Below are 27,712 nucleotides of genomic sequence, written 5' to 3' on the forward strand. Positions count from 1 at the left end.
AAGTGTGAAATAACTGAAAACATGTCTTATATTTTAGATTCTTCAAAGTAGCCACCCTTTGCTTTTTTGATAACTCTGCAAATCCTTGGTGTTCTCTCAATGAGCTCCATGAGGTAGTCACCTGAAATGGTTTTCACTTCACAGGTGTGCCTTGTCAGGGTTAATTAGTGGAATTTGTTCCCTTATTAATAAAAAAGCAAAGGGTGGCTACTTTGAAGAATCTAAAATATAAGACATGTTTTCAGTTATTTCACACTTTTTTGTTAAGTACATAATTCCATATGTGTTCATTCATAGTTTTGATGCCTTCAGTGAGAATCTATAATGTAAATAGTCATGAAAATAAAAAGGAAACGTGTTGAATGAGAAGGTGTGTCCAAACATTTGGCCTGTACTGTACATGTTAATTAAATGTGATAATAATGGAGATAACACTGTATGTCATCACATTTTCAGATGCCATCAACTGGAGAAACTGAATTTATGCTGCGATGCATTGACCCATCTTCACAGTTCGTTCACAGTTCTCTCGATTCGTCACCGACGTAACATTTAAGGTAAGTTCCCTCCCCTTCCTCACAGACACAAAATGAATTGGATCATGCAAAAATGTAAATATGTTGGCTTTAATTCCTGCATGTCACGGAACACAAGGAGTGTTTTTAAGCATCTTAGTTTTATCGAGCAAGCTCTAAAGCCTGTTAAAATCAATGTCAGGCTGGAGGGCTCTTATTAGCTGGCCCGTAAAGTGGAATCTTTTAAACAAGGTTTTATCTTTCATTTCAGGGTTATTTATCTACAATAATCCACTCCAAGCCAGTGTTTGTGAGACTGTGGGTGTGGGGTCAGATTTCAATGAGCGTTCTACCTGTTTTGGAAGCAGAATGTTAATAAACTTGCAGAAGAGTTAGAAAACGAGGCAGCCTCTTGCGGTGAAAGACTTATGGAGATGAAACAAAAACAGCTGAGCCATAGTTAAAGATTACCAGCTTTCTCTTTTATTGAAAAATATAGCTGTTATTTCAAAGAGAGGAAAGTGAGGAAGGTAAATATATTAATATACTGTAAAACCAGAATAAGGAGTAGGAAAGGAAAACAGTACATACTTGGCATAACACTACAGCCACTGAATAGAAAAAAACAAACATTCAACAACAGAACTTTGAGCCAGTTGTTTTTCGCAGTGCCACTCGGCAAACCGCAGCTGTCAGGGCACCGAAAAACTTTTAAGCAGACCTCGGGCAAAAGGTATTTGCAAATTCCTTTTAAATGGTTTATTCTGGCCTACTTAGGAGTTTCCGACAGAGAAACACGACAAATGCCAGAAGGTTAAGACAATTACAAGAAAGTATTTCAGCGTAATTTAGTATACTTTCCCATGATTCTCTATTTACGTCAATTTACTTGCAAATACAATGTGCTATTTAGTGTTAAAGCCACTAACATTCTTCTGGTTCTCACGCCACTACCACATAGTCACACTGCTGATAATAACAAAGACTGTTTACTGTAATTACAGATGGCACAAATTATATTTACATGACTTGATTAAAAACTGCAGATAAGGAGTGTTTTTGTTTTTCAAAGTGTCCATTTCTTGGTGATGAACATGAAGGACTGCAGCTACCCAAACAATCTACAAACCACATGTTTTACAATGGATCAATAGAAGAAAAAGACATCTTAAAATGTGGCCCATTTACAAAAAATATGAAAGAGCTCTGACTCAAATCTTACTGCATATCTAAACATAAGTAAAAAAAAAAAAAATAGAAACAAAATCAAACACCCTGCTAATGTTAGCCAATAAAAATGGTTAGAACATACTTGGCAATTTGCTCCAGATCGCTTTTTCAATTTCAGAACTTCTTGCAACCTGTTCATGTAGACATGTTTCCAAAAACATTACAATAACCCGAGGCAGAATGGCACAGCATCCTGATTCTATGTAGACACCCCTGCATCAACACCACAACAGGAAATTCAAAGTTCTCATTTGTCAAACCTGGCAATTAGTTTTCTAACACAAAATAACAATAAAAAAAGGTCAGACATTAATCATGCATACTGGAAAAGAGAGTACACCTCTTTCTGCCTCATTTAGATCTGAAACTAACCTGGAGGAGCCTACAGAGTCAGCTTGCATTGTAAAAACCAACTAAAACACAAGAAAGAGAAACACCTGTCTGTTCCTTACCCTGCTGTTTCTGGAGCAGTTCCAGCTGGTTGGGGGCCAATAATCCAGCAAATTTAATGAGTAGACAGGGAAAGGCCAGATGATGGGTTGATCTAATCATCCGTTACTACTGTGTGATTTGGGTTGTGTAGAGGAGGTGAATAGTATCACTTGTGGGGGCAGTTCAGGAAATACCTGCCACTCTCACTGCCCAGAGTCTTACCTGATGCCCATCTATTAAGTAGCTGTGCTCTAATAACACTTTGTACATGTTTTTACATCCTTTCTCTGCCCTTAGAGACAATCCTGAACACATTCTAGAGAGAGGACATGTGTTTTGGATAGAGCCATAACTATTCATTTTGAAATAAGCATTTTTCTACTTAATTAACTCCCTTTAAAACGTATTATACCTCTCTGCTGACCTACTAATCATACCAACCTCAGTAATGATGTAGAATGAGAAAATAGAAATACACGTAATTAGCTACAATCACCACTTATGTCCTGTTGTTTGAAAAAGTACAGGACACAGAACACATACAAAAGGCCTTCTTTTTTGACAATTCACTTTTTTGTGTGCAAATTCACTACTAGCAGCGGGTGATTTCCGTTTAAAACTGAAGTCAATGTTACTAATACAGCCTTACCATGACAGGAATAGCAGTGCCATGCAGCCAACTTCAATGGTAAGAAGCCGGGTCACTTTGTAGTACCATTAAGACGTTTTTTATTTTAAGAAATCCAACATATCAGAAAGCCCCCAAATCTAAACTTAAGACCTAGCAGTGTACATTAAGTATGATCCATCCCTTATGAAAACTAATGAATAAATACCACAGCTTTCTGTGGATTTAAAGAATTAAGAACATGCCAAAGAGAGACAGCGGCAAAATGATAAACTACCAAACTTAAATACAACAGGCTACTGTAGACCAACTTCCCAAAATAAAGTAGAAAATAACAGAAATCACCCCTTAAAGTATGATGTGGACAAAAGTGATAACTACTTTATCTATTTAGTGTCTATGCCAAGATACTGTCATTGGCAAAGTAAGGTCCATGATCACTCCCACAAAGCTAGCTACAAAGCTATCTGAGTTTCACTTCTTGTCCTTTCCCTCTTCCTTGTTCAGAATCCGTAGTACACATCCAACTCTGGTTTGTGATCTTGCATATCCTCCACACGTCACACACCAAATGTGATATTCATGTGATTGACAGCTGAGGGTACAGTTCTCAAACCCTCTAGTCAACCTTTACTTTTTAAAACGAGTGGCTTGGGCTTGCAGATTTTTAGCCAGTCTTATTTAAAAATGGAAAACTCCCCAATAATAATGAGTTCAGAGTTTGATGTTGCAAATTTATCAACGAAGCCAGTCTGTGAGCCAGTCTGTAAACACTCTGGCATGCACTCAGCTCATATCGCCTTGCTACAGCAAAGTGAATAAGGCTTAATTGGTTTCATTTATGATGTTGAACAAAGTGTGCAGAGATTAGATTGATCTACAAGAAGTTTAAAGCAGATGTGGCCCTGCCTCTAATCCTTCCCCTGCCTTTTCCAGCTTGGTCTTCTTCATTAGAGTCCTTCACGACTGTTCATGGCGTTGATACCAGTATAGTCTACACTCGAATCTCATCATCGTCATCATCCATGAAGGTGAAGTCTTTGTCTTCCTCCCCACGTGGTGAACTGTACTTTGCACTGTCCGTGTCGCCGTCGTGGATGTGGTACCGAGGTTTCTCCTCGGTGACTGAGCCGGCGCTGGAGACAGAGCAGCTGTCCAGCTCATGGTGGTTGTTCCTGGTGTGTAGCTCCGGGGTGTAGGGATCCACCGTGGGCTTTTGCTGGTACATGCTGCGAGGGGGCCTTGCAGGGGCCTGCACCTCCTCCTCCACATCATCATCTATGTGGGGAATGAGGGAGGGTGACGCATGGCCCTCGCTACCCTTGCCCTCTTCGTAGCCGAGGTCGTCCTCCTCCCAGCCCTTCTTTTCCATCACGCTCAGGATATCCCCGAGCATGGAGGGCCCCAAGTCAATGTGAAAGGACATCATAGACTCTGCGTGCTTCATTCCACCCCCCTTAGGCATGGATGGAGGCAAATCTGTAATTTCTCCGAAATTGCGCTCTTCGAACTCTGCATCCAATGTCGCCATCGCTGCCGCTCCATTTACCGGCTTGCTTTCAATCTCCGACAGCCTCTTCATCGGGCTCGAGGACACGCTCTTCGGCAGTTGGTTGCCTCTGTTAATGTCCTCATCGTTTAGGTAAGGCAGGGATATGGCGTTTTTCACATAGGTGGATGAGCCACCAGAAGGCGCCATCATATTGTAGTCGTACTTGTCCCCCCGGTTTACTGACTGAGAGCGCTTGCTGCTTCTGAAGGTGCGGGACAACAGCCCTGGTTTGGGGCCCGGGGAGCTCTGCTTTGTCTCCGGCTCCCGGGGCGGTTCCCCTGATCGAGTGCTAAGAAATGAAGTGTCCCCGAAGGCATCCCCTCCCCTGCCAACGTGCATGGTGTGGCGGAAGTCCCCCAGTGGAGCGCTGATCATCTCTGCGGTCAAGTCAGCCCGAGACCGCCGCTTCGACTGGTTGGAGTTGTTCACCAGCTGCTTGAGGATAGGCATGATGGCAATCTGTTACTTATAATCCACTGAGAGAAATAAAACTAGGCTCTGTAGGAGTTCAGGAGAGTTCCTTCCAGAATTACTTGGCAATTGTATGAGATGTTGTCAAAGAAAGTATAATTCCAGGTGTTTAATGTGGGCAGCCATTCTGGTCCTCCAGCTCAGGTTTCATCTTACCGTTGGATCCGCCTACGAAGAAGAATGGAGAGCATTAAAACCACATCAATAGGTTTGTCCTTGGCAGGCAATGTGGAAAGATGCAATTAATAACAGACAGCATTTTTATTCTGCTGAACATGTATCATACCACTTTGCTTCTCTAAAGAGCTATGTCTAGGCTATTCATTTCTCATCACCCACTATCACATAACACTCTGGCAACAAAAGTTTCCATACTTAAAGCAGATCAGGACGGAGCTTTAAAATGAAGCATCACTTGAGTGGTTCCAAACTAACAAAAACTTGTATATGCAGTCTGTACAAGTGTATTATGTAATGGTGAGTAAAAAAAAAAAGTGTCTGCTTTTTTGTTGTGCTTTAGTTCCCATTAAGGCCCCTGACTGTTACATAACCAGCAAGACACAGGACACTGGGAGCCAGAGCAGTTCAAGCTGGCAGGAATAAAGGAATGAAAAAAAAGTTTCCTCAGCATGGATCGACTTACAGCAGAGCTCAGAAAGTCCAGATCTGATACATTTTGTTCTAACCTTCCCATCACCAAGTAGAGATGTTCCGATACGGATACCAGTATCTGCTCCGATACTGCCTAAAACGCTGGTATCGGTATCGGGAAGTACTGGAGTTTATACACCGATCCGATACCAAGTAATAAAGCCTTAAAGAAAATCTACGTTAAAGTAGATTATTTATGTTCTTCTTCCGTTATAACTGATATAACTGTCAAATTGGACAATAAAAGAAAGTTCTGTGGCGTTAATTGTTTGTGTTTGTTCATGTTTCACAAAGATAGAAATAATATCACATCCATACAGGGGTAGTGGAATACAGTTGTTAAAACATAATAAAATATATGACACACTGGTATCGGATCGGTACTCGGTATCAGGCGATACACAAGTTCAGGTATCGGAATCGGTATCGGGAAGCAAAAAATGATATCGGGCCTTCTCTATCACCAAGAAATAAAATGTTTCCATCACTACGCTAGCTCTGTGTTTTTCTCCCAGTTTTAGCCTTTGTCTCTTTTAAGCACCTGCTTCATTCATTTTATATACACTTGACTTTGTGATGGCCAAGTCACAGATTAACGTTTATTTTTTATGTAAGGAAAGCATGGTGCTCTTGATTTAACGCAACCCACTTGATCGTGTGTTTGCACGGATTATCTTTGACTCAATAAGCAGATGGCTCATTTCATAGACCAAACTATCCTCAAGTCACCAGTGACTCAAGCCTTGAAACATGATCTTAAAACAGAATAGAGTGGTGAAGAGGTTTAAACGCCCACTTTTGTGCTAGCTACAGTCCACTAGCTCCATGTGTTACTGACATTAACAAGGGTTTCAATTGTTTTAGCCAGACAGCAATCCCATCATTATCAGTGTTTTCAAACTGGAGTTCAAGCCCACGCTCTAGGCCTGTACGCGTATCCCCACAGTGAATGAATGGGGGCTTCACTCAACAATATTCCAAAGGAACGTCACCCATGAAAACATTTGCATCTCTGACAAGAACCCATTCAATTGGAAAGGCAACTGTAACATTGGAGAGAACAGAGGGGGGTTTGAGAGATGATAAAAGCTAGCGCTGTTGTTTTTTTTTGTTTGCTCTTGCCCTCTTTGAAAAGAGAGATCATTCCCAAAGAGAACTGAACTCTATCCACTGCCAAAGGTTTTATCCTCTATATTCAACAACTTCATTCAAGATTTCTTCTGTTGTTCTGGTGCTGTTAATGGCAGAGATGCACTGTCCCACAACAAAGAAGATCAGGCACAGAGAAGGCCTAACTACGGTGGCCGACAGGGGCAAACGCCCTGCAACTTCAGAAAACACATGCAAATAGACAAAACACAAGCAAATTAAGAAAACAACTACATTAATTTGACAACACATGTGCAGCATTCAGCAAACGCGCTACATATACATACAACACAACCAAATATACAAACGCGCTGCAATTAAAAAACGATGCAAAAAGAAAAGCAAACCCCAAAAAAAGAAGCGATGCAAAAAGAAAAACAACTTCATTAAATTTGACAACACATGCGCAGCATTCAGCAAACGCGATGCAAATACACACAACACAACCAAATACATAAACGCGATGCAAATAAAAAAACGATGCAAAAAGAAAAGCACACAAACCCCGAAAACAAATGCAAAAGAAAAACGCTGCATCCAGATTCCACAACGGAAGTTCTCCAGGCCTCTAGAGGGAGCAGCTAAGTGGAACAGCTGGATTTTCGACCCCTTTTCTGCCTTTTTATTAGAGTCAAAATAAAGACATAAAGACAAAACTGCTTTGCTTGCTCCATTGTGTTGTAAGTACTGTAATAGATCCCTGAAAAAGTTATTGTATTCATTAGCATGATTGCCGTAATGTTTAGTTCAAAAACATCCAAAACACCAAAGGAAGACGAGCCGACCAAACGCGAGCTTTTATTTTGAAAAGTCGAAGCTCGAGCACGGCACCAGCCTCCCGGGTGAGACGGGAGCAGAGACTGTATATTACTAATATATTATATTATGTCATTAATAAGGGCATGAGACAGGAGTTGTCTTTTAAATATGCAGCCATACCCGACTCTAATAAAAAGGCAGAAAAGGGGTCGAAAATCCAGCTGTTCCACTTAGCTGCTCCCTCTAGAGGCCTGGAGAACTTCCGTTGTGGAATCTGGATGTAGCGTTTTTCTTTTGCATTTGTTTTCGGGGTTTGTGTGCTTTTCTTTTTGCATCGTTTTTTTATTCGCATCGCGTTTATGTATTTGGTTGTGTTGTGTGTATTTGCATCGCGTTTGCTGAATGCTGCGCATGTGTTGTCAAATTAATGAAGTTGCTTTTCTTTTTGCATCGTTTTTTAATTGCAGCGCGTTTGTATATTTGGTTGTGTTGTGTGTATATGCAGCGCGTTTGCTGAATGCTGCACGTGTTGTCAAATTAATGTAGTTGTTTTCTTAATTTGCTTGTGTTTTGTCTGTTTGCATGTGTTTTCTGAAGTTGCAGGGCGTTTGCCCCTGTCGGCCACCGTACCTAACAAAGAGCAAATGCATTAACAATAGTACTCGAAAAGCTTATTTTCATTCTATTGTAAAAGACATTTGAGTTCAAGTTCACATCTTAAATATGTGACAACTGGAATTGGCTTACTGTTACCAAAGCTATTTAAACAGCAACTGGATTCCAATTTTTATTTGCTTATAGTGTAGAGCAAACAAATGCCCACTAAGTCCTTCTGAGCAAACTCTTAGTGGTTAGAATAATGCAGTATTATCTATTATTAGCTAAACCCGTTAATACGCATGCCTTGTGCGGTAGCCAATTAGTATCTGCTGCACAAAAGGCTGCTGAATGTGTGACTGACCACTCAAGACAACTCATCAACTAATATGTTCCTCCCCGCTGCCCATACTTTTGTATTTCTCTATGGCAACAACAGCAGAGCACTGACTACCAAGCAAGCTTCCTGTCTCTTAGCCTGCCGGAGACAGCAAGAGAGATTTTGTTCCCTACATGGAGCGATCAGCTCATTCATATGGATGGATTAACCCTTCCTGGTGGCCACATGCAGGGCAATAAGACAATCACCACAGTGCTACAGCTTGAAGGAGAATGCCTTTGATGTGCCTTGTTGCTCCAAGACATTCAAACTCAGCATAAAATGTGTCAGTGGGTGCTCAAATATCAAAAAGGTGCAAACCCCACACCTTAATTCATTCTAGGAAATGGCCCATTTAATGTCTATTGGGGCCCCTTGGTGTTTGATGAGGAAAAGTTTAAACCCCCCAGGATCATCAGGTCCGCATTATTGTGGGCATGACAAAAGATGAATTACTGCCTGCAGGCAGTCCTGTCATATTCAGTTCTAGTCACAGTACTTTTTAAAAGATAAATCATGAAGAATGGCAGTCATGTGCAATCTACTGTTTCAAAATAACTGTCCAGAGACCATTTTAAAAGTCTAAAAAAAGTGCTTTAATGTTCTGCATATAACTTTAACTGTTCTTTCAAATAGAGAGCAAACATTTATATGCATCGTTTTTCTGTTGTTTTGGAAAGTCAATGAGTACTTCCTCCAAGTCAATGTTAGGCATTTTACTTTAGTCCAATTTGCAATATGATTAGTATTTAGAATTTTGTATTATCTAGAGTCTAGATAATACAAAATGCTAAATACTAATCATATTGCACACTATGCAAAATACATCTTTTATGTTATCTTGGAAGGAAAATCTCCTCCAATGTTTAGACTATTCATTGATAGTTGAGCCTAGTTATCACAACTCTTACCACTAGAAAGAAATACCATTTTTTTGGCTATTTTTCTTTCATATTAGGACAATTTACTCAATTGTAGAGACAACTTTCAGGCAGAGGGGAATATGATTTTTGTTTGCATGGTTTCCAATCTTCATGTGACAATCTATTATCTCGACCTCTTGGACCTTTTCCCCTTCATGACATTATTACTACTATTTTAGCCCCTCCTTTTAGACCTTTGCATAGCAAGGACTGAGTGGACTATTCCACTATTTTACTTTAATGTATCCTCTACTTAGTAATTGTTTGAGGGTGGTGAAGTGGATAAGTTGGAATTAATGTTCTCAATTATTTGCTGCTGAAGTCTTTTTGATTTTGTGAACAGAGAGAATAATATATGACTTGTTCAAAAATAAATGAAAGTAAAAAAGTTATTTCGCTTCAGTGCCTAGACAGAGAAAACAGAGTCAACTTGGTGACCAGGGATTCCAGTCTGGCCTGTGTGGCTCATACCACGAATGGTCTCAGTTCAGCTTGGGGCAAAATTCCATTTCAGCTCTCTTTTTACAGGCTTATGGAGCAAAACAGACAAAGTTATTACTAGGTCTATATAACTAGGACATAGCAACTAATATCCACACAAAAACACACACATGCAGCTGAACATGCTAGTGTTAGAGCACTAAATATGCCTAAGGATGTAATGAGTATTATCTTGTTTGTATTAGTTGAGAATTATTGCCTCAGCAACTGTGCCAGTCAGTGACGAAGCCGTTATGAAACCGAGCGCTCAAAGTGCCACATGACTCCCCAGCTCAAACTGAGACAAGTGGTGACAGGGCCATGAATGATTAAGGGAATCTTATGTCGCTGGCAGACTCAGATGCGTGCAGAATGACATCATAACAACCACCATGCTCATCAGCGTTCAGTCTCATTCTTGTAATCCCGTGGATCGCAGGCGCCATACAGTCCTCAGCTATCCCATGCCACTTTCTCTCCTTCCACCCGATGAACAGGGAAAAGAGGCTTTGGCTGCTTATCCAATCACAGCTCGACTACTGTCAAGTTAAAGCAACAGACACACTGACTGCAATAGTTTCTGGTTTTATTTCTGACTGCGTTATAAAAGAGAGTCAATCATTTATTCACAAGGTGGAAGCCTCCATGTGCGAATTAGGCCTACAAGGAGACATGTAAAAGATGATTACACAACAGTTATGGGACCCCAACTATTGTCTGGCAGTTTACTTTGATATGTATTGAATGTAAAAAGGGGAATTTAATTAAGATGTGCTTTTCCTACTGGGAAAGCATATATTAAAAAATGGTGAGCCTATGTATAGGGTTACCCAAAAATGTTACCAATACGAAAAAAAAAAATACAATAACTGTATTTCTACAAAAAAAACCTTTTGCATAGTCTAGCTTTAAGTCCTCAGTTCTCCATTTCCTGCATATAGGCCGTATCTGAGCAGTAAGAAAACCTCTGCTTGGACCTTGAATCTGCTCCATTGTTCAGTCCTATTGTCAGCAACATTGATATGCAAATGAATATACGAGACAGCCAACACTATCTATGACATTGCTAATCAATTAATCAATGGAGCTGCATAAGAATGGAACGTTTTTAACTCTGAAAAAGAAGGTCGGCGAACTTCGTTTGCAGCTACTTTGTGAGGTCTATAACCTCCAGCCCAAACATTGGATTCCCACGGGGGGAGAGGAGGCTGACAGTGTCAGTGAAATGACAACAAGAACACAGCCTGTCCATCAGTAGCATTAGTGGTACGTACACAATGGATTATACATTTGGTAAAGATGTTATTTATATATATATATATATATATATATATATATATATATATATATATATATATATATATATATATATCATAATAATATCTATACATTTATTTCTATCTTATTTACAGTTATTCTATAAGTCCCATTGCCAGTGTCTAAGAAAAAAATTGTTACATATAAGTATAATAAATAAAAAACTAACTAGCAAAAATGCTACAAATGTGCTAAACCTGAAGGAATTAGGAGACCTCATCAACTATGTATGAATCGGATTCCACCTTACATCATGTTGCTGTAGCCTTGGTTTGAGCTTATTAGCAAAGCCTCCATTTCACTTCGCTGTGTTTTTCCAGGCGCCTCAAAGTTTCCTCCAGTCCAACATCTACTCCTTAACTCACCGCACAAATAGATGAAGAAATACACTCTTTATGTAGCATACAAACTCAGCCTTGCTTCGAATTATAACGTACATCAAAAGTGAATCAGAAGCTCTAAAAACTTGTGACTAATGCAGTAACATCTGATGCGATTATCAACAAATAATCTTTGTTCTTCCGTACTACCTTATTACTGCCTGCAACAGAAGGAACCCGTTCTTCCTGTTTAACTTCATATCTAGTCACACAGCTCTAAGGCTAACCCTGTATGATAAATGGCAGAAATATCTTGAACAGACACAGACAAAAGAATGTGAATGTTAAGAAAGAGAGGGTGCAAGGACATACCACCATTTCACAGCCCATTTCACACAGGTGTAACTCTATCTATAAGAAGTATGATACCACAGTAAATGGATCCAACGCATGTTAAACACACCTGGAGTGCTCTGTACTTACTTACTGTAATTCAACACTCCCACAGTATGGAATTTCTGAGAAGAAACAGGAGCCATTAACAGTAAAGGTTGTTCCTCCTCCTGTACTGACCTGACCGGAGACAAATTCAGTTGAAAAATACTCTAAACACATAGGCTAGCTGGAAAAACTAAATACTTTTAAATGTCCATTTGGTTCTAATGTCCCATAAGAGTCAATGTGACCTGTTTTGTGTAGCTAGTTAATTCATAATTTAAGATAATAAAAAATAGTGCATGTTGAGTACTTTTAGTGTTTGCATTACTTGTTCTTTAGCAGTTAAAGAGGAGAAAGAAACCATAAAATTAGAAATTCACATAAAAAAAACTGACCTTGTAAGTCCACTTACTAGCTTTTTCCAGAACCTATCCACAACTCACAGTCCTCATCATGTATCAATTATTTATATAATGCTTTATTAAATACCGCTGAGGAAGATGCAAGTTGTGATTGAAAGCTCGAGACATGTCTTGAGTTAAGATTTTTCATTTCTCTTTGTTTAATATCATTAAAAGTAAAGTTAGACTTTCGCGTTGCACGGTCACGGTAGGTTTATATCATGTGGATGCACCGACAGTTTTGTTGTCATTACTTAGAATTCCTCATGGGGGCAGCAGAAACTACACACCCAGTGTGTAACGTTTGTAGTTGTTCATTATCAGAATCTGTATAGCCCTTCACAAACTTGTCCTTTTTCATGAATATTGACCACCACCATCAACTTCAAGTATTCCTATTAGCTTGGAATTTTACATTTGCGCTTGCATGAACTGGGGTAGACGCTCCATAATGATGCGCCATCATGAAATACGTTAGCCGGTAAGGGACATACAGGACATACTGCTCTGCCTTTCGCGTTTTCAACTCACAGCTGCTGCTAATGAGTATTGTCGCTTCCCGGCCCCGGCAAGTTTGAAGAAGGAAACTGACGAGGACCACACGTATTCAAAATCCAAATTTTAGGAATAGGAGTCTTCTTCTTCGCCCAGAAAAAGAAAACTGATATTGAAAAGAGCAAGAGAACGGAAAAAGAGTGAACATTGGAGCTGCTTTGGAGGCACACACCAAATCCCAACAAGTTAATTATCTTCCGGACCACTGCAGTTTTCTTTTCTTTCTCTCTCCTTTCCGTTGGGTGGCGCGCGTGGCAGATCGTGGTGTCCGCGCCACTCTCCGACATGAACTCATGGATGTATTAAGAGAACGCATGAACTCCAACAATGACAGCTGATAGACTACCTTTTGTACACCTTCTCTTTTTGAAGTGTGAAGGCTACCATATTTGCAATACTGCGTGGTGCGAGAGAGCCGATTGCGATATATGATCTCAACGCTAGATGGGAGTACAATGTAGCTTTAAAGAAACCTGGGGCCCGTTTCAGGAAGAAGGTTTAACAAACTGAGTCTAACCCTGAAGTCTGAGTTGATTTACCCTGAGATGGGAAACTGAGTTTTTGGTTCCAGAACAGCTGATTCGAGTTGGTTCAATCAAGTAGGTTGACTCAGAGTTAAGCGCGTGCACCACCATTATAAAAAAGCAGCATGAATGGAGCCATGATACTACGATTCACCATGGTAACAATCACAAACAAACTGGACGGCAGAAATACTCATGCGCACATACAGCGAGTTTGAACATGTATTTTGTTAAACAGTCCTTCCAGATGTTCCTTTTGTGATTGTTACGGGCAAAAATCCTTGTTTATGCGGCACATTTTCTTAAAAAATGCGATGGAATATGCGGGATATTTATGCAATTTTACGCGATGAAATTGCGGGAACTTGCAAAAATTGCGGTTGGCGATTCCCCCAACACCCTGCTTTTCGATGATGTTCACGTCGTGTAATTACATCACTTCATAACGTTCCCATGGCAACAGGGGAAAATGGCTGCTCTTGTGTGAAGTAAAGGTAACATTTTTCAACTTTCTGCTATATGTGACTTTTTTGCAACGAAAATGCGGGGATTATGAAATCATGCAAGCCCCGCATATTTTGCGTGGAAATCGGCAATTTATGCGGCGTATTTGAAAAAATGCGGCCCCCGCATAAATATGCAGACTTTGGATGATTATGCATTGAATTATGCGATTGCATGATCGCGTTTTTCTGGAGGGACTGGTTAAAAAAGCAACTGCTGCAAAAGAGATAATTTGCGTGGGAGAAAATTTCTGCTAGAGTAAATGCGTAAGTTCCAATATAGTGTATTAATATCAGATTTAATCATAAGTATAATATTACAGGTGAAATTATATTGAACCTATAATCTATTTCATTTAGGTGAAATCCTGCGGGCGAAAAAGTCCTAGGCCTACTAATCCCATTCTGAGGCTGCAGCACCATCATTAACATAATTATAATTCATAATCTTTTATTTCAAAGGTTTACATCATTCACCTGCAATACTGTGGAACTCCTTTTTAATGTTTCTTACTGGTTTGTGTCTAGGGAACACTACAAAAACATTTAAAACACGTTTCAGAGTCACACTCTTCTGACGGCGCTTTGCTATACAGTGGCTTTACTTATATGCTCTGCATCACCAATGTTGTAAAGAACACTGCCGTTTGGAAAAAAAACATAATGCGACACAAATAATACGCTGGGATGTAAGAGCATGTATACGATGGGTGACGTTATTGATATGAGGACGGATTAGGTTATGTAGGCTACATAACTGATAGACTGGGAAGAAAAACGATACCGCTCAAACAGGTAGGCTAGTATCTGGAAATGAAAATGCATCTATAGTCGGGGCCTCAATATCATCTCCCGACGTATGTTTAACTCCCCGCAGTAATACAGCTTCTTCATCAACGGAATCGTCTAAAAGAAAATGCCATGTTTTGAGAAAAAAAAAAAAAGTTTTATAGTCTGCCTAACACAGTTAATAAACCAACCGTGTTTTTTTATTCATGCAGATAAACTGCACTAAAATGCTCCTGATACAGACTGAATGAATGAATGAGGAAATGAAAGCACGCTGTGTCAGAGGGAGGAGACTCTAGGTTTATTGAAGAGAACCTGCTCCCGACCAGGTGAGGTTCACAGACTCAGTTACCATAGTAACTGGCTCTGAGGTTAAGTTACCTCTCTTTCTGAAACGGGCTGGAGTTGCCCCTCTCTCTCAGGTTTGATTAACCTCCCTTTCTGAAACAGAAAACCCAGAGTTTCCCTCATCTCAGGGTTAACAAACTCAGAGTTTTCACTAAACCTGCTTTCTGAAACGGGCCTCAGAAACATGTTGGACTTGAGGTCAGAAGTTTTCTGATCACCCAGTTTTTTGTTGTGATGTTTTTTTTTGCAGAAGAGAAAAAAGACTTTTTTTGCAAGATAGTGAGCACTGATCTTGTTCGTGTAAAAAAAAAGCTCTGGGAGACAAGTTCAAACAGCTGGCCAGGGAAAATGTACCTACATCAGCCGGACAGTTGCCCAAGTACCAGGCCTAAAATGCCCTCTGTGTGTTTGTAAACTGTAGCGCGTCAGCCTCCAGGGCCCCAATGCTGCACCGGCAGAAACAAAACCACGGGAGGATTAAGGGAAGCGTGTTTGACATGAGCAAATAAAACCAGCATGCCTGAGCCGGTCCTCTGCTCTGTGTGACAGGAGCTCAGGACAGCAAACTCTACACCTCCGTCCACCCAAAAGAACACAAACAAACCGACCTCCCGCTGCCCCACCAGCCAGCCCTATGTTGTCTGACTCCTAAATCCATCTTCTATCGCTTATGGTGTGTTAAAGGAACACGCCGACTTATTGGGAATTTAGCTTATTCACCGTAACCCCCAGAGTAAGACAAGTCGATACATACCCTTCTCATCTCCGTGCGTGCTGTAACGCTGTCTGACGGTTCCAGCATTAGCTTAGCCCAGGACAGATCCTGCAGGTAACTGGTTCCAACTAGCCTACTGCTCCGAATTGTGACAAAAGTGACAAAATAACGCCAACATGTTCCTATTTACATGTTGTGATTTGTATAGTCACAGCGTGTACAAAAAAAAACGTAACATGAGACACAGCCGTCTTCTAACCGTAAACAAACTGGAAACTATATTCTCAGACAGGCTTGCTGTGAGAATATCACTCCGCCCAAGTACTATATTCTTCCGCCTGAGAATATAGTTCCCGGTTTGTTTACAGTTAGAAGACGGCTGTGTCTCATGTTACATGGTTTTTTGTACACGCTGTGACTCTATAAATCACAACATGTAAATAGGAACATGTTGGCGTTATTTTGTCACTTATTCGGAGCAGTAGGATTACTGGAACCCGTCACCTGCATGTTCTGTGCTGGCCTGATGCTGCTGGAGCTGTCAGACAGCATTACAGCACGCACGGAGAGGAGAAGGGTATGTATCTAACTCTGGGGGTTATGGTGACAAATTCCCAATAAGTCGCCGTGTTCCTTTAACACAAGCTCCTGTTATGACCCCGGCACACTCGGTAACCCACTGATCACGTGACTAGGGCGAGTGATCTTTTTTAATCTTTTCAAGTCCTCATATTCAGAAGCGGACAGGCTTCCAAATGATTTCTCTCCGTTTGCAGTCAAGCTGGCCTTTTATCGAGCTGTTACTCCTGCACAGTTGGACAAAGTGTTTGGTCAGATACCGGGTGGGCTGCCATGCTGTGCTCCAGCCAGAGAGGAAAAAGAAGAAGAACCTTGGCTAAAAACCAAACTGATAGATATGAAAATGTTTCTTGATTATATAATAAGCCATTGCCTGAAACAAAATCTCTTGAGAGTTTGTTCAGGGAAAAAATGCCCCTCCTCTCCACATAATATCCTGAGTAAAACTGTGGAGGGCCACAACCTTACCCATGTGAAGCAACAATACTGCAGGGATAAAAAAAAAAAAAAAAAAAAAAAAAAGGAAAGGCACAGATGGAGGCATTGAAGAGAAACACACTCTCAAAGGGGTGGTGGAGGGTGTCACTATTGCATTCACTCAGTCATGCCAGCACAGTGACAGACGTTCTTTCTCCGTGTCCCGAATGAAATGTACCCAAAACCTCATTATTCCTACAGTGGAGGGATTGTACGTACTGTGTGTGTGAGTGTGTGCATGTGAAAGTACATGTCTAATTAATCCCTAAAATCCACCCCATCAGTCTCTGACAAACAGACAGACAGCATTCACGCCTGGTACCAGAGTACAGGACCTTGGCCAAGTGGTTGAATTAACCGCCCAATAGCTGCTGGACGACAAAACAAAGCAGAATTTCTAAAGAGGATTGTGCTAAAAAGACAGAGAGGGAAAACAAAATGCGCTGTTACAGCAGGGATGGGGAGTCACATTTGGCTTGCACTGTAGTTAATAAGTTCAAATAGTTTACTGGCAATATTGGCTGCTATTTTGCTCCAGAGCATTGGGAAATAAAATATGCCAAATCACCAAAAAGATAAGCCGATGCCAGTTTGACAATCTTCAGACTCCACAAAAACACAAACACAACAAAGGACACAGCCCCCCACACACACACACACACACACACACACACATCAAAACTTTGGTGAAATCAGCAGGAGGCTTCTCACTGTGACTGGAAGATAAGTGACCGTTTTCTGCACTGTGTCAACTTCTTAACGGCTCCAGGCCTTTTTTTTTTTTTATATGCAGCCCCCCCACTGAAGTCAAACACACAAACCAGTTATAAAGGCCTCAGGCACCGAGCCCTGACTGACAAGATGAGTTAATAAACCCCCACTGTGTTAACTTTAATGACACCAATGGCAAACAACAAAACACTTGCGGACAAAAGAGAACACGCGGGCCCACAAACATGGCCACTTCAACCTGATAGTAGCAATTCACAACAGCAGTTGACAGGCTGAAAAAACCCCAGAACAGGACGGAGACTGGTACTCATGCTCTTGTACACATTGTTAACCTATAGGCACCCTTGCTTGATTTACCTCCATCCACTGTGATTTGGTTAGTGCTGAGTGTGAGGAGGCCATACTTGCTCTGTGTGTGTGTGTGTGTGTCTGTATCTCTCTCTCTCTCTCTCTCTCTCTGGGAGTGTCCAGCTAAGCACACAAGGAGTGATTACATTTCAGCAGCTTGGCTCACTGAGACAGATTTGATCTGTTTGCATGCTATAATCTAATATGGACTAAACATGTGCATGGCAGCTAAATTATTGTCATTAAAGCCAAATAAGCTGTAAGAGTAATGACACAATTAGTCAATTAATCATTTTGATAATCAAGTACATGTTTGAAAAAATATCAAACATTCTCTGTTTTCAGGATGTTGAATGTAAGAAATTGAATTCACGTGAATGACCACAACTAGGGCTGGGCGTTATGGAAAAAAAAAAATCAGATATGAGCATATTTTTGTCCCGATATCGATATTGCGGCGATATTGTAGGGTTGACATTTGGTGCTTTAACAAAAATATTCACACAAAAGAGATTTGTGATAAACAATCATCAATGTGTATTTAATGACTAAGAGGCTAAAGACAAATAATAGAACATTCAGGTAAGGACGTCACTTTCCTGTAATGCAGCCTTCAAAACAGAAAACACCTTACGCCATATTACAATGTTACGATATCCAAAATCTGAGACGATATCTAGTCTCCTATCATAATATCGATATATTGCCCAGCCCTAACCACAACTTAACATCATATAACATGGCTGCTTTGAAACCTGTAGATCTGTTGGCCAGATAGGACTGGGCAATATATCGATATTATATCGATATCGTGACATAAGACTAGATATCTAGATAATCTTAGATTTTGGATATTGTAATATCGTGATATGACATAGCCTAAGTGTTGTCTTTTACTGGTTTTAAAGGCTGCATTACAGTAAAGTTATGTACTTCTCTGAACTTACCAGACTGTTCTAGCTGTTCTGTTATTTGCCTTTTCCCCACTTAGACATTATGTCAACATTACTGATGATTAAAATCTAAGTGTGAAGATATTTTGTTAGAGCACCAATTGTCAACCCTAGAAAATCGCCGCAATAGCGATAGAGGTATTTGGTCAAGAATATCGTGAGATCTGATTTTCTCCATATCGATCAGCCCTATGGCCAGATGATAATAGGGCCAAATTCTGAGAGCTATTGGAAATCACCACCTGAAAATGTCAGGAAAGTCTTTGACGTATCGTTAGTGTCATCTTACCGCAATCCATCTTTTTCTTTTATTTGGTTTTCTTAAAGATAGCTTTCACATCTGGCACATCTGGCACGCTACTTTGATTTGGCAATCAAGCAACAACTTGGTTTTCCTGGAAACATGTGTCTGCAAGCATACAGTTTTCATTAGTGAAGCACATGCAGATGGCCTGCTGTGGCTGTGTTTACACGCATAGGAACTGTGTGTGTGTGTGCGTGTGTGTGTGTTGAACACTAAGTTTGAAGTCCATCAAAGGACCCCGCTCGAACTGAAATCAAAAATAAACCAACACACACACACACACACACACCCTGTTGATACTCAAATAGCAGACAACATGTCTCTGTAACTGAGGAACCAACAAGTCACACAAAGTACAATAGAGGAGAAAGAAAACAAAAAACAAAGCAGTAGTACAGAGGAAGACGCGAACCAAACCCTTTTGGCACACCCAAACCACACGCACGTACCGATAAAAGGAAAGGTGACCCTTATGAATGACACCCACTATTGACAGTGATTCACTAATGATTTAATACAAAGAGACAAAAGGCCTTTGGCGCTTATCTATCCAGGTATTGTAACCTTCTACCAAAGTCCATTCACAGCACTGGATCGCTGACCTAAAATGTCCTGGCAGGAAGATGTTTTTAAGTCTTTATTAATAAGGAAACCAGCCATTCTCTCGGAATCATCAGACAAACAAACAGCCCACAATAGTTCACGTCAATTTTCCCATTTCCTGAACTAGTTTCCTGGCATGAATTTGTCGGCCAGTGGGCACGGAGGTGACCGCAGTTACGCCAACAGCCATCCTTTGTCTTTTCAGTACGCTTGAGAGAGAAACCACCTGTTTCTGTTTCCATACAGAGCTGAAAACAATGAGGGCTCGCTGGACTGTAAACAGGCTAAAGCCTGGACCACAATGGCCAGTTGCACAGTCATGTGTGTTTTCAATATACTATAAATGACCGGCCAGTCACATTCAAGACAACATATTGCATCAGGCATGGCCCTGCTGCTAAAAGCAATACTGTGTCAGCAGAGGCGGGAAACTTAATGCAATCATACGTGGTTAATGTTTAACTGAGCATTCATAGCAGCAAGCATTAGTGCTGCTACAGAAGACAGAGCTGATGGAGTAGTAACTGCAGTTGGATGTTGGATTTGAAAAGAAATGTACAACGACGAAAGGCAGGTCAACTGAGTTTCTTATCAGACACAATTCAGCGGATAAACCCGTTATAATCAACTGCTGGGTTATTATCAATTTTAACCAGTATGTGCAACAAAATCTTTTCTAATTAATTGAATGGCATGGGGCAGATGACAGTTTATGCTGCTCATGGAGGTTCATGCTCAGTTTCAATGTTTTAAAAGATAGCACCATGTCATGTTAAAGGAAAATGATGTTATTTGTCAACCTGGGTTATATTTTTTTATCCATTAGGACTATTGGTAAAGATAACATTGTATTAGATGGGCTCTTTAAGAACTACTCTGTTAATAACAACTTCAATCAGGGCAAGGAGTTCAAGATTCCTACAACTTTCCAAAAAAATAATAAACTTAATTTAACAGAAACACTTTTCTCGGAATGACTAAAGTAAACACAGAAAGTAGTAGGTCCCATGGCATGGACATTTCACTTTGAGGTTTTTTAATATTAATATGAGTTCCCCCAGCCTGCCTATGGTCCCCCAGTGGCTAGAAATGTGATAGGTGTAAACCGAGCCCTGGGTATCCTGCTCTGCCTTTGAGAAATGAAAGAATCTTCTCCTTATGAGGTCATAAGGAGCAAGCTTACCTCCCCTTTCTCTGCTTTGCCCACCCAGAGAATTTGGCTCACCCATGAGAGAGAGACATCATGGCTTTCAAACGAGCAAAGTGGCAGTTGGTCAAGGCCACCCTCTCTCCGCCTCAATAGCTACAGACACAGAAATGGCACATACTAAAGAAAGCTCATTGTGGGACTGGCTCTAGTGGCTGTAATTCTGCACCAAGGCTGAATTTCAAGAAAGAGACTTCAGATACAGTATTAGGGGACCACTAAGGCCTATATAAAAGAGACTTCAGATACAGTATTAGGGGACCACTAAGGCCTATATAAAGAGACTTCAGATACAGTATTAGGGGACCACTAAGGCCTATATAAAAGAGACTTCAGATACAGTATTAGGGGACCACTAAGGCCTATATAAAGAGACTTCAGATACAGTATTAGGGGACCACTAAGGCCTATATAAAAGAGACTTCAGATACAGTATTAGGGGACCACTAAGGCCTATATAAAAGAGACTTCAGATACAGTATTAGGGGACCACTAAGGTCTATATAAAAGAGACTTCAGATACAGTATTAGGGGACCACTAAGGCCTATATAAAAGAGACTTCAGATACAGTATTAGGGGACCACTAAGGCCTATATAAAAGAGACTTCAGATACAGTATTAGGGGACCACTAAGGTCTATATAAAAGAGACTTCAGATACAGCATTAGGGGACCACTAAGGTCTATATAAAAGCATCCAAAGAGCACCATGTCATGGGACCTTTAAAAAGCTGTAGGAGGCTTGTGATCCTTCTGAACCATTCAAAGTTTTTCTTCCTAAACTCTGGGTTACCTAAAATCTCTACAATGGAGGTGGCGAGGAGGCTACATCATTAGGACCCATAAAGAAATGTGCACAAATGGATAAATAACATCCAGGTTATAATTTCCTTTAATCAAAGCCACTGTTATTAGCACGCACAAGTCAAAATTGAAACAAAGCAATGACACATATTCCAAAATATGTTTGTAATAAGATAGGATTCCTGAGGATGGGAGTTGGACAGGTGTGCCAGCTGATGATGCTGTTGTTCTGTGGTGTTCACATAAAACAAAAACCACAGAGGAAACTTTCGCAATGTGGGAACAACCCACCAGGCTGGCCAGTTAGCTTCACTATCTCAGACATGATAATTAACCAAACTGGTTTTGCGCTTTAAACAATGCAGTTCAAAGACATTCAAACAATGACAGGTGCTGCAGTAAATTTCAGTGCTACAGGTGAGTGATGATGATGTGCTATAAACATGAAGAAAAAATTTGAATTATGTTATAGAAGGGAGTGAGATGACTTTCATGTGGAGTGTACGCCACACAGGAAATAATTCTTGTTGAACTGGTTATTTTCCTTTACAATGGTTTGTTAACACTGACAGTAACCAAAACAGGCAAAGATCTGAGCAATTGAGTGACTGATGCATGGTTGTTGCGCAAAAGAAAAAGAGAAAGTGGCCCCTTTTCTTGGGAACAGCCGTGATATATTGTTGTTAAATGGGATGGTAAAGGGCATGTGGTGTCACTGTGCCAGAATCAGCTACGGTTTCTCTCTGAGTAACAGGGGTATAGCCATAGATATAGAACAACAACATAATTGTTCTATATCTATGGGTATAGCCTTGTGCCGAATATTGAATGTTGATGGATTTTCAGGGTGTGTGGCACAAAACCCCTGAAGCACGGTTTTGACCTCTTTCATTATTTAACATACAAATTGTGTAGTTCCATAATAATTTCAAAATATCATTTGAAATACATCTACACTCTTGTAAAACATAAAAAAGAACCAGACTTTCTAGAGAACAACAATCTACTTAAGGCTTTGGTAGACTAAATCAGGGAGTCGCAAGACAAATGTGTGGGGTCGGAAGCGGATTAACAGGACGGGACAACTTAACAGCAAACAAATATTTCTGCTGGACCAGTTTATATTTGTTGGTTTTTTAGGTTTTCCTTAAAAAAAAACATTTGCTGAATTACTGGATAATTTCACCTCTAAAATGTTTTCAAATGAAACAGAAAAAGAAGTCACTCTTTGGTTAACCTGGTCATAAATCTTTACAACTGGAAACAAAGGGTTTGACCACAAGCCACAAAAGGTTGTAAACCACAGAACTAAATTATGACTAAAAAGCTTCTTTTTTTTTCTCCTCACAGGGAACATCTGTCTTACGAGAATGATCTGGTTAATGTGTTTTTCTTGATCAAAGTTCAAAGTCAATTATATTCTGCGAAGCGCCTGAAGACTTTGCATTACATTGGATTCTGCTCCCATATAAAGTCTTTTTCAAAGATTAACTCTCAGCATGATTTCTCTTCAAAGTTCAAAGAGCTCGCTGCTTTCTTTGCAGGCAGGGTGAATCCTGTAATTGTCTGAGACAAAACAACCCCCCTCGGGGAGTTCAACACAAGCCTCGGTGCTTTCCAGTATCAACAGCTGAAAAAAAATTACACATCCATCACCTCTGAAGTGATTAATACTTCTCCAGAAACTGGGAGGCTTCCACAGCTTCAGAGCTACTGAAACTCTTCCAATAATGTAACCATATTTCAACAAGTGATATTTTCTACATATTACAGCTGCCATTTTGAATTGGACTCAGAGTTTATCTATTTATAGTGACAATTTAAATGTGACCTTTTGCTCGCAGCAAAATCTTTGTTGTTTAAACAGTAATTACTTCTGTCGAACTATTAAAAAATGCTAACAATGATTCTTTCTCCCGAACTATAGGACCTTTTGCGCAGCCCATGTTATTGCAACGGAGCCATGCAGAAGACCAAATGTCAAGACGTTCTCCCATCATTCTCTGTGGGCCTCCTATGGAGCATGAGATAAAGGCGGGTGGATTACCGAGGCCGCAACCAATTTACATAGCCATTTCCTGAGGCATGGGAAGCAACAAGAACATGCAATATACTGTAGGTTATAACATCTGACTCCATTTAACTCAATTCTTTTCTCATATAAAGAAAAGCAAAACATTTATACTCCATACATTAAACCTCCACATAATATTGAATCCAGACAAATAAAACTAGTGTTGATTTACAAGGAAATTAGTTGCCCTCCACTTTAACAAACTGCTTGTGAAACTGCCTGAAGTTAGTGTTTTCTGGAGTGCAAACGAGTCTAACTGCCTCTACCCAACCCCCACTCCTGCACTCCCTCTTTTCAAGTATAAAACTGTAATAACCTCAGCACAGTCAGAGTCGGGCAGGTAGCCAGTTTCCTCACTACGCAGCAGCAGTATCCTCCAGAGCTAACTGAAATAGCCTCCATTGCAGGGAAAGCACAGTCAGTCTGAGATGACACACACACACACACACACTCCCCTCCCCTCTGACTCTGCAGCACACACAATAGATCTTGATGGAGAGATATCTGCCTGGCAGCTGTGGAGAAGTCATACAAGGAGCTGAAAGGCCTGGAGTGTGTGTGTGATAATGCAACACTTTAGTCACTGGAAAAGACACAGAAAAGCAAGAGGACACTTGGAAAAGTGGTGCTGCTGGCGTGAGGCAGTCTGACCTTGGCCTAAATCTCTCCAGTTTCCTCATTTCTCTTTTATCACAGAGCTACCAGTACAGTGTTGGGTAAATGATTCATCAAGCAAAGTGACAAATACGGACGGACCTCAGGGCTGTTAGGGTGTGGTTGTGCGTTTGTGTACGTGAGCGTAGAAGGGGGTCAGAGGGCAACAGTCGCACCAAAGCAAAGCCCATTAGTCGATATGTTCTCCTGCTTTTGTCCAGACTGGCGGTTTAACAAGAACGAAGGGTTGATTACTGACGATGAGCAAGGAATAATTAAAGTGAAAGTTATAAAACGGATCTACAGACTTTACGCTCAGTGTAGTTAAAGTCGAGCGCACACTATACGGCTTGATCAGAGAATGATTAACGAGGCTGGGCAGGTATACAGCCACGGTGGCAATTCTAGAGTAAATTACCCAGTTCATTGGGCTTGATGACCATGAGAGGCAAGTGCCAGGTCTGTAAACACAAACAGGAACATCTCACTAATGATGCAGGAAAGTGGACAAATTTGGGAGTGAGGGATGAGGTGAAAGTAGCTGGGCAGTTTGTTGAGCTCTTAGTAGATTCCCAGAGAGTAGCACAGTATTATATAGTATAATGTTACGTAACTCTCAGTGAAGAATACTGATGTTTTAAGTCCATCTGCCAACTCTAATTCAAGCCACATCCCGTAGCTGGAAATAGTTATTTGGGACCCTTTCAGACTCAGCAACCTAGTTCCCACTATTAGGCATCTACAAATTCAATAATGAAGTTGTTAGTGATTCTATTAGTATTGCAATTTGTGTGTCCATAGGTCTGTGGACCCTTGGGTCCAAATGGGGATCCCAAATGGGTAATAGTTTTCTAGTAATAGTAGAAATAGGAGGAATAAAAACTCCTAAGCAGTTATACAAAAGCAGGATTTCTTGCTAAATGAGTACCTCTGTGTCAAATCTAACGCTTATATTAGGAGATCCCATGATATAAAAAAGTTTGAGGAGCTAAACTGAATGCACGGTTAAAAACTATTTTCCCTAAAAGTAGCAACGTTTCTCCAGTGACTGATTAAAAAGATGCAGATCCAGATGAAGCAAGCCACGAATACCTGCGTATTCTGAAACAAACAAGTATATTGTAGAGCACTTTTTGACCCAAGAAAATAAACTCAAGTGGCGACTTTCATAATGTTATGGTTTGCTTTTTACTTTCCAGTCTTTAACAGGCGGATGGAGGACACAGAGGACGCCAGAGGGCTCATTGTTGTCACTCCATATGGGACAGCCAGGCTCGATGGGACAGGCTATATGGGACTGCAAGGCGCTGATTGACCAAAGGGCAGGTTTGACATTCAAATGAGATGCAGATTTCACACTGTTGGCTTTACTTAAATCTACTACCGTAATTTACCCCCGCAGAATAACCTGAATATAATATTAAGACACATTGACTACAGCCGAATGATTACTAAAAGTCGTCATTTGTATAACTAGCCGATATAAGTGTAATAGAACATAGCTAGGTCACTCAACCCTTAAACAATAACAAGAAGAAAGGTTACCTTTCTTTACGGTCCGAGTAATGGCGAAGTTTAGGTTATATTCCACTGGGCTTTCCGTAAACACAGGAAAGCAGCAAAGCTGGAAGAGAAGCTTCCTTTTGTCACCGCAAAGTCAGTTTAGTTTCCTAGGCAGGAGAAGCAGGAGAGTTGCGACAGGACAGTTCCCTTGTTGGGGCTCGAATGTCCGTTTAGTTTGCATGTGTGTGGCGCACAAAGCGGCCCGCCCCCCTGCCCGCTCCCTCCTCTCATGTGCCGGAGAGAGCACCACCTCCTGCTGCGGTTTAAAGGGACAGAGGCCCATTTATCCACAACACATAACAATAGGCGGAACTTCAACTTGGTGGGGCTGCCAAGCCAGCAGTCCAGGACTAATTGCGATGAAATAGGATCTTCAAACTGTTCCGCAGGACATTTAAAGGAATAGTTAGACTTTTTGCAAAATGCGCATTTTCACTTTCTTGCCGATTAGTAGCCTAACTAGTAAGCTAAGCTAGATAACAAGCTCGATACCACTTCTGTAGCTAGCTTAGCTTAGCTTAAAGATTATAAATAGGGAAACCGCTCACCTGGCTCTGTCCAAATGACACAAAATGCAAAATCTGCCTACCAGCACCTGAAAGCTCACATGCCATGTTGCATATTAACATGTTATCCTAGCTCCTGTTGCAGTTGCCAGGCAACCAGCCAGCCGAGACTCCTATGGCATGACTTTGTCATGACGTGAATGTTTTTGTATGACATACTATGACTTTTTTATGACATACTATAGCTACTATGATTTTTCATGACTTTTTATGACATACTATACAATTACTTTTTCATGATTTTTTTGACATACTATATTATGACTTTTATGACTTTTTGTGGCCTACTATTATGACTTTTGTTCATGACATTTCTGACATAATATACTATGACTGTTTTTAATGAAATGTTATGACAAGTGACTTTCATGACTGCTGTATGAGATACTATACTAGGACTTTTTGTATAACATTTTTATGGCATACTATGACTTTGTATTACTTTTTCATGACTTTTAATGCCATACTGTCCTATTACTTTTTCATGACTTTTTTATGACATACTATATGATTTTTTATGGCATACTATACTATGAATTTTATAAAAAATCCACATACTACAGTATACTATGACCTTTGTCAACATACTATAATATGACTTTCCTTTGTCTTTTTTCAACATAATATACTGACTTTTTTCGACATACTATACTATGACTTTTATTACCCTTTTCAACATACTAAATTATAACTTTTGATTATTATTATTATTATTATTATTATGACTTTTATCAACATACTATGACTTTTTTGACATACTATACTATGACTTTATTTCTTTTTTCGACATACTGCTATACTACTGTATGATTTTTTTATGACTTTTTTCGACATACTATACTATGAATTCATGACGTACAATACTATGCCTTTTTTCGACATACTATACTATGACTTTTTTATGTCTTTTTTCAACATACAATGCTATGACTTTTTTGTGACATACTATACTATGACTTTACATAACATTTTATGGCATACTATGCTATGACATTTTCAAGGTTGGTATTGCAGGACAACTGGGATTTGACCCAAATGCAGACGGAGGCAGCTGGATGAATTCAATGTTTTGTTGTAGAAGCATGAGTATTGATTGGCACAGGCATCATGAGTCCAAGTTAGGCAGAATGCCCAGCAGCAGACAGGTGGCAGGCACGTAACCGGTTGCAGAA

The 27,712-nt window shown here is 40.3% G+C and overlaps 1 protein-coding gene across 2 annotated transcripts; it reads right to left on the reverse strand.

Annotated features, from left to right (window-relative positions):
- Positions 1-975: 975 nt before the first annotated feature.
- Positions 976-26,662, reverse strand: cdc42ep4b (CDC42 effector protein (Rho GTPase binding) 4b). Of its 2 annotated transcripts, none has more exons than XM_028568730.1 (2): positions 26,523-26,662; positions 976-4,996 (listed from the first exon to the last, which is right to left on the reverse strand). In XM_028568730.1, exon 2 carries the CDS (start codon positions 4,805-4,807, stop codon positions 3,800-3,802), a length of 1,008 nt encoding a protein of 335 aa, XP_028424531.1. In that variant the 5' UTR covers positions 4,808-4,996; positions 26,523-26,662; the 3' UTR covers positions 976-3,799. The 2 variants fall into 2 exon arrangements, with proteins under 2 accessions (XP_028424531.1, XP_028424530.1); XM_028568729.1 differs by lacking the exon at positions 26,523-26,662 and adding an exon at positions 25,957-26,422.
- Positions 26,663-27,712: the final 1,050 nt, after the last annotated feature.

This window comes from Perca flavescens, chromosome 21 (assembly GCF_004354835.1).
Source record: "Perca flavescens isolate YP-PL-M2 chromosome 21, PFLA_1.0, whole genome shotgun sequence".
Lineage (NCBI taxonomy): Eukaryota > Metazoa > Chordata > Actinopteri > Perciformes > Percidae > Perca > Perca flavescens.